The following is a 16,650-nucleotide window of genomic DNA, read 5'->3' as shown; positions in this document are numbered from 1 at the left end:
GAAATAAGAAATAGACAATGACACAGACAGCAACAAACAAACATAGCCCTGGTTAATATACTTGAGGTCACCAACTAGTTACAGATCAGGTTTAATTCATCTAGAAAGATCTAAACACCACTTCCCATCCCCAATTGTCAGCATCCAAATGTTTCTTAAATGATTGCAGGGTTTGTGACTCCACTTATCTGGAGTCGAGGACTGGTAGGGTGATGGGGTGGGGGGAAATCGCTCTGGCTGCCTGCCTCTCTTTCACGGTCTTGTCTGTGCCCGGGTGGTCCTGGAGAGGGAGCATGCGGTGTCCACCGGTACACTTGATGCCCCCCGCGACCGGTGGGCACCGCAGGGTATAGAATGTCTTGTAGACATCAATAATAAAATCCTGATTTAGTCAATAAGGTAATCCTTTTGTTTTGGTGGCACTTGGTGCTTATTTTGGCATTTTTTTAAAGATTTATTGGACTATCCCATATTAGTGGTGCCCTAAAAGGGGCACTTGTGATGATTTTTGTTTTGGTGACCCTGGGGCAACACTTATTAGTCAATAAAAAAAAGTCCACGTATCTGGAAATGTATTCCATACAACTAATCATTATTTGTGTCCCCTTTAACTTGTTTCTCGCCAGCCTCTGGAGCATTTTCTTCCAAACTCGTCCCTTTTATGGTTTTAAATATCCAGCCACCTATTCGGTGGGACCAGTTGAGATCTGCTGTTGGCTAACGGTGCTGGAGCCATTCTAGGAGGGAACTCTGCACCATCGCTACCGCCGGAAAACTCGCGAGAGCTCCGGCTCCGGGCTGGGAATTGGCGCCAACCCGCACTCTGAAGCCGTCACTATGGCGACCGGGAAGGAGCCGAGGAGCAGGAACCTGCCCTGGTAAGAGCAGCCGGAGGAGAGAGAGGGAGGCAGAGCTGGCAAAGTTCTCCCCCGCCCTTAAAACCAACCTAACGGATTGTGGCCAATTTTTGCATTGCACCAGGAGCCGCCGTGTGTCCCCCCCTCCTCCTCTCGCCGCCTGGCGGAAGCGGGCTGTCCGGGGCCTGACGGGCGTGAGCGAGTGAGCGCGGGCGCCGCTGCAGATTTGAAATAAAACGGAAAGTCCGCGCGCCTCGCTGACTGACGCTTTTAAACGGGTCAGTGGGAGGGGGCACCCACTGGGGGCAAGAAGCCGCTTTGCAAAGATGTGCATGCTGCCCGGGGCAGTCGTTTCAACAACTTGATGCGAGCCAGGGCCCTGTCACTCTCTTCAACACAGTACCCCGAAACACGCATTTTGCAAACGCTCCGGCCGGTGCCTTTCCTTGCAGACTTTCAGATCGCTGCAGAGATGGTCATTCCCTGCTGCATTCAGCAGCTGCAGATGGCCCACTTGGTTCTTTTGCCAAACTTACTCATTTGGCCAGTTTTGGTGTTGGGAGTGCTGTGTATGAATAGGGTGGCACCATTTGCCCCCAATGCTGGGTGGTACTCAACTTTGGGCTGCACCCACCATTAACAAAATTCCAGTTGTCAACCCTGCTAAGCTACGTATTTCTGAAATAGGAGCAGGAGTAGGCCATTTGGCCCTTCGAGCCTGCTCTGCCATTCAGTAAGATCATGGCTGATCTTCTACTTCCTCTCCACTTTCCTGCACTATCCCCATATCCCTTGATTCCCTTAATATTCAGAAATCTATTGATCTCTGTCTTGAATATACTCAATGACTGAGCCTCCACAGCCTTCTGGGGTAGAGAATTCCAAAGATTCACCACCCACTGAGTGAAGAAATTTCTCCTCATCTCAGTCCTAAATGGCCGACCCCTTATTCTGAGACTGTGACCCCTGGTTCTAGACTCCCCAGCCAGGGGAAACATCCTCCCTACATCTACCCTGTCAAGCCCTGATTTTGTATGATTCAATGAGATCACCTCTCATTCTTCTAAACTCTAGAGAATATAGGCCTAGTCTACTCAATCTGTCCTCATAGGACAATCCCCCCATCCCAGGAACCAGTCTGGTGAACCTTTGTTGCACTCCCTCTGTGGGAGGTATATCCTTCCTTAGGTAAGGATACCAAAACTGTACACAATACTCCAGATGTGGTCCCACCAGGGCCCTATATAATTGTAGTAAGACAATATTGATAAAACTGTAAAATCATAGAAACTACAGCACTAACAGAGGGGGGAGCACATTTGGCTCATTGTGTTTGTTCTGATGCTAACTTTTTCCTTTTTTTCTTTCCTTTTGCTTTCCTTCTAAAATCCCCTGTGTGGAAAGATTTCTTCTAATTTCTTTTTTGTTCTTCTAGTTATAATCCTGAGTTTAAACCCTTTTTGATAATTTGCCAACCAGTGGAATCAACCTTTCACTATTTACCCTCTCAAAACCATTCAGAATTTTGAAAACCTCTATTAGATTCCACTTAACCTTCTCAGTTCCAGTGAAAAAAGCTCCAAATTATTTTGGGTCTTTAAAACCTGTCAGTCATGACTTAATTTGTGTGAATTTTCACTATATCCTTTCCATGACTCTCATGTCCTTCATTTGATGGAGTGGTCAGAACTGCAAGCAATACTCCAGCTGTAGCCTTGCCAATGTTTTGTACAGATTTAACATCACTTCTGAGCACTTGCAGTCAAAATCCTTGTATATAAAACACAGAATCCCATTTAGCTTTCTCGATTAGCCTCCAAATGGTGGAAAACAAGATAAAAATGTTCAGCCTACAACAATTTGCATTTATATAGCACCTTTAACGTAGTAAAACATTCCAAGGCACTTCACAGGAGCATTATCGAACAAAATTTGACACCAAGTCACATAAGGAGATATTAGGGCAGATGACCAAGAGCTTGGTCAAAGAGGTGGTTTTAAGAAGCGTCTTAAGGGAGTAAAGAGAGGCGGAGAATTCCTGAGCCAAGGTCCTTGGCAGCTGAAGGCATGGCCGCCAATGGTGGAGCGATTAAAATCAGGGATGCGCAAGTAGTCAGAATTGGAGGAGCGCAGCTATGTCGGAGGGTTGTAGGCACTGTTCCCTGTAAGCTGCGCAGCCTGTTTCTTTTACTGCGCGATCCCTTTAAATTTCTGCGCATGCACGGTACTTACAATGGAAAAGCTGCTGAGCGACTTGCACGGGACCTTTTCCATTACTGCGTGGCCCCGCAGCTTAAAGGGAGCATTGGTTGCAGGGCTGGAGGTGGTTATAGAGATAGGGAACAGCGAGACCATGGAGGGAATTGAAAACGAGGATGAGAATTTTTTAAATTGAGGTGTTGATCAACCGTGAGCCAATATAGGCCAGCGAGCACCGACCGGGGTGATGGGTGAACAGGACTTGGTGCGAGGTAGGATACAAGCAGCAGAGTTTTGGATGAGCTTAAATTTATGAAGGGTGGACGATGGGAGTCTGACCAGGAGTGCGTTGGAATAGTCAAGTCTAGAGGTAACAAAAGCATGGATGAGGGTTTCAGCAGCAGATGAGCTGAGGCGGGGCGCAGCCGGGCGATGTTACGTAGGTGGAAGTAGGCGGTCATAGTGATGGCGCAAACATGTGGTCGGAAGCTCATCTCTGGGTCAAATACAACACCAAGGTTGTGAACAGTCTGGTTCGGCCTCAGACAGTTACCAGGGAGAGGACTGGAATCGGTGATTAGGGAACGGAGCTTGTGGCGGGGACTGAAGACAGAGGCTTCGGTCTTCCAAGAATTAGTTGGAAGAAATTCTACTCATGTCCTCAAAACATTTATACTCAGCACAGCTCATGTACAAAATATATTTGATGTGGAATTTTGTTTTAGGATTACATGTGAGTCACGTTTGTAGTAATAGCACTACATTTAACCCGCTAGTGGAATTTTCTTCTTTTAATTCGTTTATGGGATGTGGGCGTCGCTGGCAAGGCCAGCATTTATTGCCCATCCCTAATTGCACTTCAGAAGGTGGCAGTGAGCCGCCTCCTTGAACCGCTGCAGTCCGTGTGGTGAAGGTACTCCCACAGTACTGTTAGGTAGGGAGTTCCAGGATTTTGACCCAGCGACGATGAAGGATCGGCGATATACTTCTAAGTCGGGTTGGTGTGTGACCTGGAGGGGAACTTGTCCTTCTAGGTGGAAGAGGTCGCGGGTTTGGGTGGTGCTACCGAAGGAGCCTTGGCGAGTTGCTGCAGTGTATCTTGTAGATGGTACACACTGCAGCCACGGTACGTCGGTGGTGGAGGGAGTGAATGTTTAAGGTGGTGGATGGGTTGCCAATCAAGCGGGCTGCTTTGTCCTGGATGTTGCCGAGCTTCTTGAGTGTTGTTGGAGCTGCACTCATCCAGGCAAGTGGGGAGTATTCCATCACACTCCTTACTTGTGCCTTGGGGGGAGTCAGGAGGTGAGACACTCGCCAAAGAATACCTAGCCTCTGACCTGCTCTTGTTGCCACAGTATTTATGTGGCTGGTCCACTTAAGTTTCTGGTCAATGGCAACCCCCAGGATGTTGTTGGTAGGGGATTCGGTGATGGTAATGTCGTTGAATGTCAAGAGGCGGTGGTTAGACTCTCGCTTGTTGGAGATAGTCATTGCCTGGCACTTGTGCCGTGCGGATGTTACCTGCCACTTATCAGCCCAAGCCTCAACGTCGTCCAGGTATTGTTGCATGTGGGCATGAACTGCTTCATTATCTGAGGAGTTGTGAATGGCGCTGAACACTGTGTAGTCATCAGCGAACATCCCCATTTCTGACCTTATGTTGGAGGGAAGGTCATTGATGAAGCAGCTGAAGATGATTGGGCCTAGGACACTGTCCTGAGGAACTCCTGCAACGATGTCCTGGGGCTGAGATGATTGACCTCCAACAACCGCAACCATCTTCCTTTGTGCTAGGTATGACTCTAGCCAGTGGAGAGATTTCCCCCTGATTCCCATTGACTTCAATTTTACTAGAGCTCCTTGATGCCACACTCAGTCAAATGCAGCCTTGATGTCAAGGGCAGTCACTCTCACCTCACCTCTGGAATTCAGCTCCTTTGTCCATGAGGTCGGGAGCCGAGTGGGCTTGGCGGAACCCAAACTGGGCATTAGTGAGCAGGTTTTTGGTGAGTAAGTGCCGCTTGATAGCACTGTTGATGACAACCTCCATCACTTTGCTGATGATTGAGAGTAGACTGATGGGGCGGTAATTGGCCATATTGGTTTTGTCCTGCTTTTTTGTGGACAGGACATACCTGGGCAGTTTTCCACATTGTCGGATAGATGCCAGTGTTGTAACTGTACCGGAACAGCTTGGTTAGAGGCGCGGCTAGTTCTGGACCACAAGTCTTCAGCACAATAGCCGGGATGTTGTCGGGGCCCATAGCCTTTGCTGTATCCAGTGCACTCAGCCATTTCATGATATTATGTGGAGTGAATCGAATTGGCTGAATACTGGCTTCTGTGATGGTGGGGACCTCAGGAGTAGGCCGATATGGATCATCCACTTGGCACTTCTGGCTGAAGATGGTTGCAAACGCTTCAGCCTTGTCTTTTGCACTTACGTGCTGGGTTCCACCATCATTGAGGATGGGGATATTCATGGAGCCTCCTCCTCCTCCCATTAGTTGTTTAATGGTCCACCACCATTCACGACTGGATGTGGCAGAACTGCAGAGCTTTGATCTGATCTGTTGATTGTGGGATTGCTTAGCCCAGTCTATAGCATGCTGCTTCCACTTTTTAGCATGCATCTAGTCCTGTGTTTCAGCTTCCCTAGGTTGGTACCTCATTTTTAGGTATGCCTGGTGCTGCTCCTGGCATGCTCTGTTACATTGTTATATAGTATCACATCGTTAAATGGAACTACTTTGGTATGGAACTACTTTGGTATGGTGTAGTTATATTGCTATGTGGCACACTGTGCATGGGCAGTGCACAGTGCAGCGTCGGACATCTTGTATCACTCCGCACCATGCGGCAGCACTGTAACAAAGCAGAAATACAGCTGAGTAAAAGCACTAATTAAAATGAACTAAAAGTGTCTGTAATATATATAGTATATAAGAACACAAGGAGACACAACATGGTGGCAGCGGTATAAGTGAGTACAAAATTGTGCTATACGAACTACGATTAAGACGAAAAGTGATTTTATGAGCTGATTGTGAGTGCCGGTGTCTGCGGAGATTTGCACTGACTGTGCAAATGTAACCCCTCATGAACTGGGAAGCCGACGATATAGTAGAAGCATTCCGCAAGTTCAAACAGAAATGTGAGTTTACATTCAAAAGCTTCCTGAAGGGTACTACCAACGAGGAAAAGGTTAGTTACATTCTGTTGTGGACAGGAGAAAAAGGTCTAGATTTGTATAATAGCTGGAGTTTGACTGAAGAGGAAAAGGAAAACCCTGCGAAAATTTTTGATAAATTCAGCAACCATCTAGAGCCTAAATCCAATCACCGTATACACAGATACAAATTCCAGAGTCTAAGACAGGAACCCGGTGAAACAGCTGACATTTTCCTGACAAGGCTGAGAAATGAAGCCAGCAAGTGTAAATTTAAGAAAATGGAGGAAAGGCTTGTGGACCAGCTAATATGGGGGTCAGCGCATGTAGAGGTACAAAAAGCCCTGATAGGAAAAGAAATGCTCGGATTAACAGAGGCTATAGATACTGCGAGAGCTCATGAAGCAGCAAATGAAAACGCTGATTTCTCAAACGGCTGACATGTGGACGGCTTCTGAGACGGACAACAGAGTGGGTGCAGTGAGAGAAAAGTACAACACACAAAAACATGCACATGACAACGGGGGAAACGTGCAGAAATTGTGGAAGACCGCATGATTACACAGACAAGTGGAAATGTCCAGCATATGGAACAAGCTGCAATGCATGTGGCACACTAAACCACTGGGAAAAGAGGTGTAGAACGAAGAAAGAAGGAACATACATCAAAAAAAAAGGCGGACAGCAGAACCAGAGAAAAAAACACAATATCCATGCCATGGATGAGCAAGATGATGATGATCGCGACAATGCACTAAACATCGAAACCATAAAGATACAGCTTCACGAGATGTCCAGAGCGGAAAATACTCCGAGGAGAGAATTGCACACCATCATCCAAATCAAAAAAAAGGTCAAAGGTCGGCCCACAACCATCAACTTAAAGTTGAAGCTGGACACAGGGGCTCAGAGCAACATTCTCCCATTGAGACTGTACCAGCAGATCTTTCCCGAAAACCTGACAGAAGATGGCTACCCGAAAAATGGTTGTTTAAAGGCAAGTAATATCACGCTGACAGCATACGGGGGGAGTGAAATTAAACCACTCGGAATAACCTTTATCAAAGGGACACATAAAAGAAAGAACATCAACTGCATGTTCTATGTCACCGACACTGAGGGGCCAGCGATCCTGGGATTAAACAGCTGCAAGAAGTTGAGATTGATCTCCGTGCATCACGAGCTGACGGAAACGCCACTGAAGATAGACAGCAACACCCCACTGGAGAACTGCCCACAAATCAAGAGTAAAAAAGACTTGATAGACATGTATCCGGAATGTTTCGATGATACAGTGGGATGTTTCGGAGATTTCCAATACCACATCACCATCGATCCAGAGGTAAAGCCCGTTATCCATGCTCCACGAAAAGTACCCATCGAGCTGAAGACAAAGCTTGAAAGAGAGCTAAAGGAGATGGAAGAAAAGGGAGTGATCGTAAAGGTCACTGAACCCACAGACTGGGTAAACTCAATTGTGGTACGAGAAAAGCCAAACGGGCATCTCAGAATATGTTTGGACCCCAAAGATCTAAACCCAGGCGATAAAGAGGGACCACTATCCCACCCCAACGCTAGAGGAGATTACGCCATCACTGGCAGGAGCCAAGGTTTTCTCAAAACTAGATGCCAGAAATGGATATTGGAACGTGAAGTTGGATGAGGAATCAACAACACTGACAACATTCAACACACCATTTGGGCGTTACAAATTCCTGCGGCTACCATTCGGGCTAAAGGTCAGTCAAGATATCTTTCAACAGAAAATAGACGAGACATACAGAGGCTGTGAAGGAGCTATAGGAATAGCTGATGATATTCAGATCTATGGAGCAGATGAAAGAGACCATGACATGCACCTACATGAGGCCATGGAGAGTACCAGGAAGGCGGGCATCAAGTTAAATGCAGATAAGTGCATAGTTAAAGTCAAGGAATGCCAATTCTTCGGTATGATTTATACACCAGAGGGAGTCGAGCCAAATCCAGAGAAGATTGCGGCGATTGCTAAAATGAAACCACCCAAAGACAAGAAAGAGCTGAGGAGTTACCTCGGCTTGGTCCAATACGTGAGTTCTTTCATCCCACACATGTCGGAACATACAACAAATCTCAGAGAGATAATGAAAGAAGACGCCGAATACCAGTGGTCTGAATCACACGAAAGGAATTTCAAACAACTTAAAGAACTGTTGTGCAAAGAAACAAGTCTGTCATATTATGACAGAAGAAAACCAGTCACTCTGCAAGTAGACGCTTCTACCAGAGGACTAGGGGCAGCTCTGGTGCAGGAAGGAAAGCCGATAGCTTTCGCATCAAAGGCCTTGACGTCAGCCAAGACGAGATACGCCAACATAGAAAGAGAACTATTAGCAGTAGTGTACGGATGCGAGAAATTCCATACATACATACCTATATGACGGGCGATTTACAATAGAGAGTGACCATCGTCCACTAGAACAGATGTATAAGAAGAATCTGTGCAAGGCGCCTGCAAGACACGGCCACAGGTGCAGGAGCCCCAGTTACACGGCCACAGATCCAGGAGTCCCGGTTACACGGCCACAGATCCAGGAGTCCCTGTTGCACGGCCACAGGTGGAGGAACCCCGGTTACAAGGCTACAGATCCAGGAACCCCGGTTACACGGCCACTAATATAGTAAAACTTACCTGAACCTACTCCTGAACTTTGCCGGTTAAGAGAGATTTCCGGATATTTAGGTGCCGGTTAAAAGAGAGTTTCCTGTACTGCAGCGGGTGACATCTATACTTAGAGCTAGCACAAACTTAAAATCCAAGATAAAACAAGCAATTTTCAAATTGTGACGAGTAACTTGAAGTTTTAAACTGTTGTGATGTCAGGGAACCTTGCATTACTGTTTGGGAATTATTTTCAGATATGCATTATTATATATAATGACACTCCATTATATGAACAAGCACTGGTTATCATATACTATGCATGCCTGCATCCATGAGTCTTCACTCTTGACCTGGTGATTTAGAATCATATATGCACTGAAATTGATTTTATCTACTTAAAACAAAATTAAAACTCCCTTTACTCTCTGTTCCAGGGTGGAAAAGTACCGGCCCCAGACCCTGGATGATCTTATTTCCCATCAAGATATCCTCAACACAAGTGAGTTGTTGTCACAGTGCAATTTTTTGGCTGCTGTTCCCTTTCTTTGTTAAAGACAAATCAACATAAGATAGAAGCTTACTGTAAACTAAAGATTGAAATTACCCAATATGTTTCTATCTAAGGCAGAAAGAAGAAAATTTCTTTTGACAAGTACATATTTATTTTATTGGGACTTTACATTGCTGTAGGTCTGTGTAAGGTTTAAAATAAAACTACAGCTGACATAATGAACACTTTGCAGGTTTATAATTTTTAAAAAGTTGATGTAGAGATCAATTTGATAATTATTTGAAGGCAAAAGTCTTTCATGTTAGAAAACTTTTATCTCCATTCATTGGACAGCATTTAGCTGCAGCTGGGGAACTGATGGGGTTTCTAGTATCTAATCCAAGTGTATTATAAATTTTGAAGAAAACTAGTGAGTTTCCCATGGCGTTGATTATGGAAACATTGTTTATAACAACGTGAATGTTTTACCGTGCAGTGCACAATGTATTATTCTAATCCTAAAGTGGAACTGTGTTTAATGTTGTCTGTCCCTTTTAAGACCACAAGGTCTAATTGCTGTAAATAGGCACATCAATTAGAGGCTTTGTCTAGACTAGTAACTGCTTAGAAATTCCTGGGCCCTCCCCTGAGGGTGAATTTAGGTTATCAAGATAAACTATCAGAAAATAAGTGATTTTTTAATTTATTTACAATGTTAGTTGTTCATTGGTAGTTATCCAATCTGTTCAATTGTGATTTGCTGTTTTATGAATGATATTTGAGACAGTCAAGTTCAAGTGTGATAGACACACTAGATGCAAGATTTTTTTTACATATATACAGCACTAGGTGATTTTCCACGGTATTGCATGGACAAAATGGGTGAGGTTATGATTTAAAAACACTGAAGTTATAAATTAAAAGTTTCACATTTTATTGAGGAATTCAAACATTGGCAAAATACATTTTATAAATCGGCTGCAAGAAATTTCCCAAGGAAGATGAATTTGCCTTAGTTTGATTGACAGGAAATATGTGCATTTGTATAATTTTTTTATATTCTAGAAGAAAGGTACAGATATTTCTTTAAACAAAAAACTGTAATTGATTTGTAGTAATTCAATACACTGTCCAAATGCTGTGAGAAAAGATTGTAAATGTTCATCTGTACTCAGCAGTGTTTTTCAAAAGCAAAATTTGCACAGTGCCAAAATAAGACATGCACTGTTACTTAATAGTATTATTTTTGATACCCTGCGAGTTACAGTACTTCCTCATTGCCCACACTGCAGCATCTGAGGGAGTATTCATTGTTCTGGATCACTTACTAATTAATGAGTCATATAAAACTGATGGTGAACCTATGTAACAAAAATAATACTGCCTTCTCTTTTTGTCAATATAAACTAATGTAAAGGGGCTTCCTAAGTTAAGTGTTAAGTAACATTTTCGTAACAATTTGACTGAATATTTGTGGCAAAATCTGATTTAATTGTTCTTCTGTGTTGGGGATTAATCTTGAATGTATTACATACAGTATGCTACCTGAAGACTTTTTTGTTAATTTAGCCCTTAGTGCTTACTATAAAATGTGTGTAGTTTCCCTGTAAAGGGTTCAGGTAGTGTAGCAATTTTACATAGTGCTTAATTAAATGTGTTGAAAATACTGCAGGTATTTTTGATGCATGACTGTGCTTTACAGCATGTGAATTCTTCCTTTCAACTTCCTTACCTGTTTTCCATAAGCTCCAATATAAAATATAATACATAATAATATATTGACTGAAATTGGTGTATTTCTTGGTCACATTCGTACCTATATAGACATTCTCTGAACGTCTTTTGCACTACTTTCAACTGTCTGTTTACTACAAGGAACTAAAAATGTCATATATCTCCAAAAAGATCAAGATCAATAATAAATATTGCATCTGCTTCCATTAATCCTCTTTATCACCTGAGGATTGATGAGCTTCACTGAGATATTAATGGTAATGCCCTTTAGATTATTTCTTGCCTGGAACTTTTGAGCATAGAACCACAGATAAAATCATTAAGACTAACGAACTTCATGAATTAAACAAAATGTTCTAATGTATAGAAAGGAATGATTTCAAGACTTTGATTCAATGATGCCATTGGCAACACCTCCTGGTTTTCATTATTCTATGTACTGTATAGGCTCACTATTTTAACGTTCTACTTGTGCCAGAAATGACACGGTGTATTTTTATACTGATCTCCGGTTTTAGGTATGAGTAGGACAATCAGATGGGATGTGAACTGTTAATTAGGAGGCACAGGACTGGATTCAGGGATGAGCCAACAGTTGGTGTGTGAATGAAAAGAGGGTATAGGTAATGCACTGCAGTCCAATAATAATCTGTTCTTTTATATTTTAAGAAGCTGTAAAACTTGTCTGAAAAATCACTTATATTTTTCCTTTTTAACGTACGCACGAATTAATAGCAGATTTACATGATACTCTTTCTCTAAGAGAATTTGCAGTATTGGAGAGACAGAAAACCGCTCTTGCACAGTAATTAATTAACATTTCTAAGATCTGTGACAGCTTAGAGAGAGAAATATCTTCAAAGAAGTTCATAATGAAAAACTAGAAATGCAAGGTTCTAGTTATAATGCAAGGGATGAGATTCTGTTTTTTTCCCACTGCTCTTTCCTGCACATCATCTCTCCACTACTGCACAAACAAAACGTCAGATTGAAATTCAAGTTGTTTTCGACTTCCACACTGGGCCCCAAATTACCAACTTTAAAAGCCCCCGCATCTATGTGAGAACTTTCTGAAAGGTCATTAGTAACGTAAAGCTTAACTTTTTGTTGGTGTCAAATTTGTTGTTGGGCAATGGCCCTGTTAAACCGCATTTCTTCTAATGTTACCCATCTATTATAATCTTTTAAAAAAAAATCAAAAACCTTAAGTAATAGGTCAGTGGGTATGCACTTTGAACTCATTGCAATTAGTTCTTAATGTATATGTTTTCCCCATAAATGAGATGAAAAGATAACCTTTTCCAGGTTAGGCATATGAATTGGTTTGTAGGAGTTAATGTGATGCTAATGTTATTAGTTTCTTAATTTGTGATCAAACAAAATCCTTGATCTTCAGTGCATTCTTCAGTAGCTTTACTTGTCCAAGTGTGTTTTTTTTGTAGCTACACTGCACAAAATGAACTTAGAACAAATTGTTCTTGAACTCAATGGTTTTTGGAGAGCTGATTTATAATGTCTTGGAGAGTCCAACACAGTCCTCAATCTAACTAATGAATGAAAAGCCACCAGAATTGCTAAAGCACTTTGGACACTGAGACAGCTCACAGTAGGAGGAATTTATTCTCTAGTGAAGCCCACTGTACAAATGTTTCTCCATCATAGTTGACACCTGCATAGCCCCACATTGTGTGGTGGCTATTAAAGTCTCCGAGATGGATGGATGGATGGATGTTGACTAGGAGGGAGTGGTGGGTCAGGCCACTGTACGAGTGGTGGTTTGTAGACATTGGAGATTGTTAGCTCTGCTACGTGTATTGCTGTAGTGAAAACTCCGGCAATACTGGTATGCTCAAGTTTGGTGCAGCTTTCAATGCCTTGTTTGACATAGCATGCCAGGCCATATTTGGGATGGTTATTGCAATCGATTAGGTCAAAACCTGTGATACACCCTCTTGTGTCAAATTGGTGGATGTGTTTGATGTCTGTTTCTTCAAGTACCAGGACATCAACCCTGTGCTTTCTTGAGTAACCTTTCAAGATATTGGCCTTTTGAACAAAAGATGTTTTCGATGTTAAGTTGGCATATTCGGATGGCTGGGCCTACATGTAGTTTTCTTTGGTCCTGGAGAGGACCGTTCGATTTGCTTGGTTTGCTACTGTCACTGGGAGGTCGATTTAACGACAAGTTCGGTGTCCTTTGAGATGACATTAGTTGTGGTCTAAGATCACGTAACAGGGTGGGCCGCGAGAAGACTGTCATCACCCACAGCACTCGTGGACATGTTAGTGACATATGACATGGCATGGACTGCTTTTCAAGCTCTCCACCATTTTACCCTGCAGAACAACGATCCACCTTCTCAACTCCATGCTTAGTAACCGATGCTTCCGTGTGTACACTGGCACCCAGAAGAGCAGATATAGGACATTGAACAATGGACTCCCACAGGGTTCTGTCCTGGCATCAGTGACCTGACCGAAACAGAGTCCCGCAAGTTCGTTTACACTGATGACATTGCCTTGGCCACGCAAAACATGAATCTGTCCATCACCGAGGAGACCCTGACCAGTGATTTTACGAGGATGGAGGCCTACTTCCGCCGATGGTGACTTCGGCCAAACCCGCAAATTACTGTCGCCTCGCTATTCCACCTCAACACCCATCAAGCAAACCAAGCTTTGAAAGTCTCCTTTTGCGGCACAGAGAGAGGTAAACCATGCCCAAAAAACGCTCCTATTTAGGAGTCGCGCATGATTGCACCCTGTCATATAGACAGTATCGCCAGAACCTTGGGAAGAAACTGAAGAGTAGGGTCAACTTGATCCAGAAACTCACCGGATCCACATGGGGAGCAGGCTCTCAAATCGTCCTGGTGTACTCTACAACGGAGTACTGCTCTCCAGCATGGCTATCCAGTCCGCATGTCAAAACCGTTGATGCCCAGCTGAATTCTACTAAGAATTATCACCGGTACGCTTTTATCGACACCAACACCTTAGCTGCCTGTGCTTGTAAACATTGCACACCACACCTACGCCATGAATATGCAGTCTCCAGTGACTACAACCACTACACCAACAAAGACATGCCAATCCAGACCGACTTGAACAACCTACCACCAACCCGTCTCAAATCTAGAAGGCCATTTTAGACTGTCGCCGAAGCCCCTCAGCCTTGATGACCGAAGGCCAAATTTTTTTTTTGATTATTCGTTCCTGGGATGTGGACATCGCTGCCAAGGCCAGCATTTATTGCCCATCCCTAATTGCCCTTGAGAAGGTGGTGGTGAGACGCCTTCTTGAACCGCTGCAGTCCTTGTGGTGACGATACTCCTGCAGTGCTGTTGGGGAGAGAGTTCCAGGATTTTGACCCAGCGACGATAAAGGAACGGCGATATATTTTCAAGTCAGGATGGTGTGCAACTTGAAGGGAACTTGCAGGTGATGGTGTTCCCATGCGCCTGCTGCCCTTGTCCTTCTAGGTGGTAGAGGTCGCGGGTTTGGGAGGTGCTGCCGAAGAAGCCTTGGCGAGTTGCTGCGGTGCATCTTGTAGATGGTACACACTGCAGCCACGGTGCGCCGGAGGTGGAGGGAGTGAATGTTTAAGGTGGTGGATGGTGATTACTACAACAACAACATGGTCAAGATGGCGGCCGTGACGGTCCGGTGCTGCAGCACGTCGGCCGGCAGCTCCATTTCGGGTAACTCGCAGTCCGGATGGGAGGAGGGGAGCCGGGCATGGTGGCCAGAGCGGGAGAAGCAGGCCACCACACGTGGAGCCGGCAACAGTGAGGAGGAGGCCGCGGTGAAGAGGAGGACGGAGCGGCTGAGGGACATCGTGTTCCCACTGCCACGGGAAGCCATTGTAGTGACTCTGAACGCGGCGCTGTATGTATAGCTGACGCGTCCCTACAGGGAACAAGCATTCCATTGTACTTGTTACATATGGCAAATAAATCTAATCTGAATCTGGTGTGCCAATCAAGCGGGCTGCTTTGCCCTGGATGGTGTCGAGCGGCTGGAGCAGACCTGGGAGTGGATTGAGGAGCGCGGCGGCAGTTTAAAACCGGCAGCGAGGCCCGACCAGTGCGGCGGAGCGGACCTGGGAGTGGATTGAGGAGCGCGGCGGCAGTTTAAAACCGGCAGCGAGGCCCGACCAGAGCAGCTGGAGCGGACCTGGGAGTGGATTGAGGAGCGCGGCGGCAGTTTAAAACCGGCAGCGAGGCATACCAATTCAGCAGCGGGGGAGAGAGGTAAAAAGTAATCAAAGTGTGACGTCACCAGGAAGCAGGTAAATGATTGGTTGGTGAGTATTTCTCTCTTTTTTAAACTTTAACTCTGGTTTATAGTCACTAAGGTCTCTCTGGTGTAGCGAGGACTGTTGAACATAAGAACATAAGAAATAGGAGCAGGAGTAGGCCAATCGGCCCCTCGAGCCTGCTCCGCCATTCAATAAGATCATGGCTGATCAGATCCTAACCGCCAATCTACTATCACAGAACCATCTCCTGAATCTAACAGAATTAGACACACGAAATAGGAGCAGGATCAGGCTACACGGCCCCTGGGCCCGCTCCGCTACCCACAGGGCCATGTCCGATCCGAACCTAGACTCATGTCCAAATTCCTGCCCGCTCCCCGTAACCCTTAATTCCCTTTACTTCTAGGAAACTGTCTATTTCTGTTTTAAATTTATGTAATGATGTAGCTTCTACAGCTTTTTGGGGCAGCATATTCCATGGACCTACCACCCTCTGAGTGAAGTAGTTCCTCCTCATCTCAGTTTTGAAAGAGCAGCCCCTTATTCTAAGACTATGCCCCCTAGTTCTAGTTTCACCCATCATCGGGAACATCCTCCCCGCATCCACCCGATCCAACCCCTTCACAATCTTATATGTTTCAATAAGATCGCCTCTCATTCTTCTGAACTCCAATGAGTAGAGTCCCAATCTACTCAACCTCTCCTCATATGTCCATCCCCTCATCCCCGGGATTAACCGAGTGAACCTTCTTTGTACTGACTCGAGAGCAAGTATGTCCTTTCTTAAGTATGGACACCAAAACTGTATGCAGTATTCCAGGTGCGGTCTCACCAATACCTTGTACAACTGAAGCAATACCTCCCTATTTTTATATTCTATCCCCCTAGCAATGAAAGCCAACATTCCATTGGCCTTCTTAATCACTTGCTGCACCTGCATACTAACCTTTTGAGTTTCGTGCACCAGGACCCCCAGATCCCTTTGTACTTCAGTACTTTCCAGTTTCTTGCCATTAAGATAATAACTTGCTCTACGATTTTTCCTGCCAAAGTGCATAACCTCACACTTTCCAGTATTGTATTCCATCTGCCAAATCACTTAGCCAGTCTATGTCCCCTTGCAGGTTTTTTATGTCCTCCTCACTCACTACTTTCCCTCCCATCTTAGTATCATCTGCAAACTGTAGTGTATGTAACTGTTCTACCTTTAAGAGAACTATTTTATGTAACCGTCCACCTTTAAGAGAACTATTTTAGGTGTGGCACTACTTTATCCTGGCTGCTGTATACTGTAAT

General features: G+C 44.6%; 1 protein-coding gene across 1 annotated transcript in view; it reads left to right on the top strand.

Annotated features, from left to right (window-relative positions):
• The first annotated feature begins 706 nt into the window (after positions 1 to 706).
• The window catches only part of rfc5 (replication factor C (activator 1) 5), a 66,127-nt gene continuing 50,183 nt past the window's right edge, over positions 707 to 16,650 (top strand). Inside the window, exons 1-2 of the mRNA XM_085961783.1 lie at positions 707 to 878; positions 9,304 to 9,368. Coding sequence (XP_085817909.1) covers positions 838 to 878; positions 9,304 to 9,368 — 106 coding nt within the window. The 5' untranslated portion in view covers positions 707 to 837. The remainder of the gene's footprint in view (positions 879 to 9,303; positions 9,369 to 16,650) is intronic.

The sequence above is a fragment of the Somniosus microcephalus genome, chromosome 19 (genome assembly GCF_052327205.1).
Source record: "Somniosus microcephalus isolate GS21.2 chromosome 19, FLI_Smic_1.0, whole genome shotgun sequence".
Lineage (NCBI taxonomy): Eukaryota > Metazoa > Chordata > Chondrichthyes > Squaliformes > Somniosidae > Somniosus > Somniosus microcephalus.
This window is presented reverse-complemented; position numbering and strand designations above follow the sequence as displayed.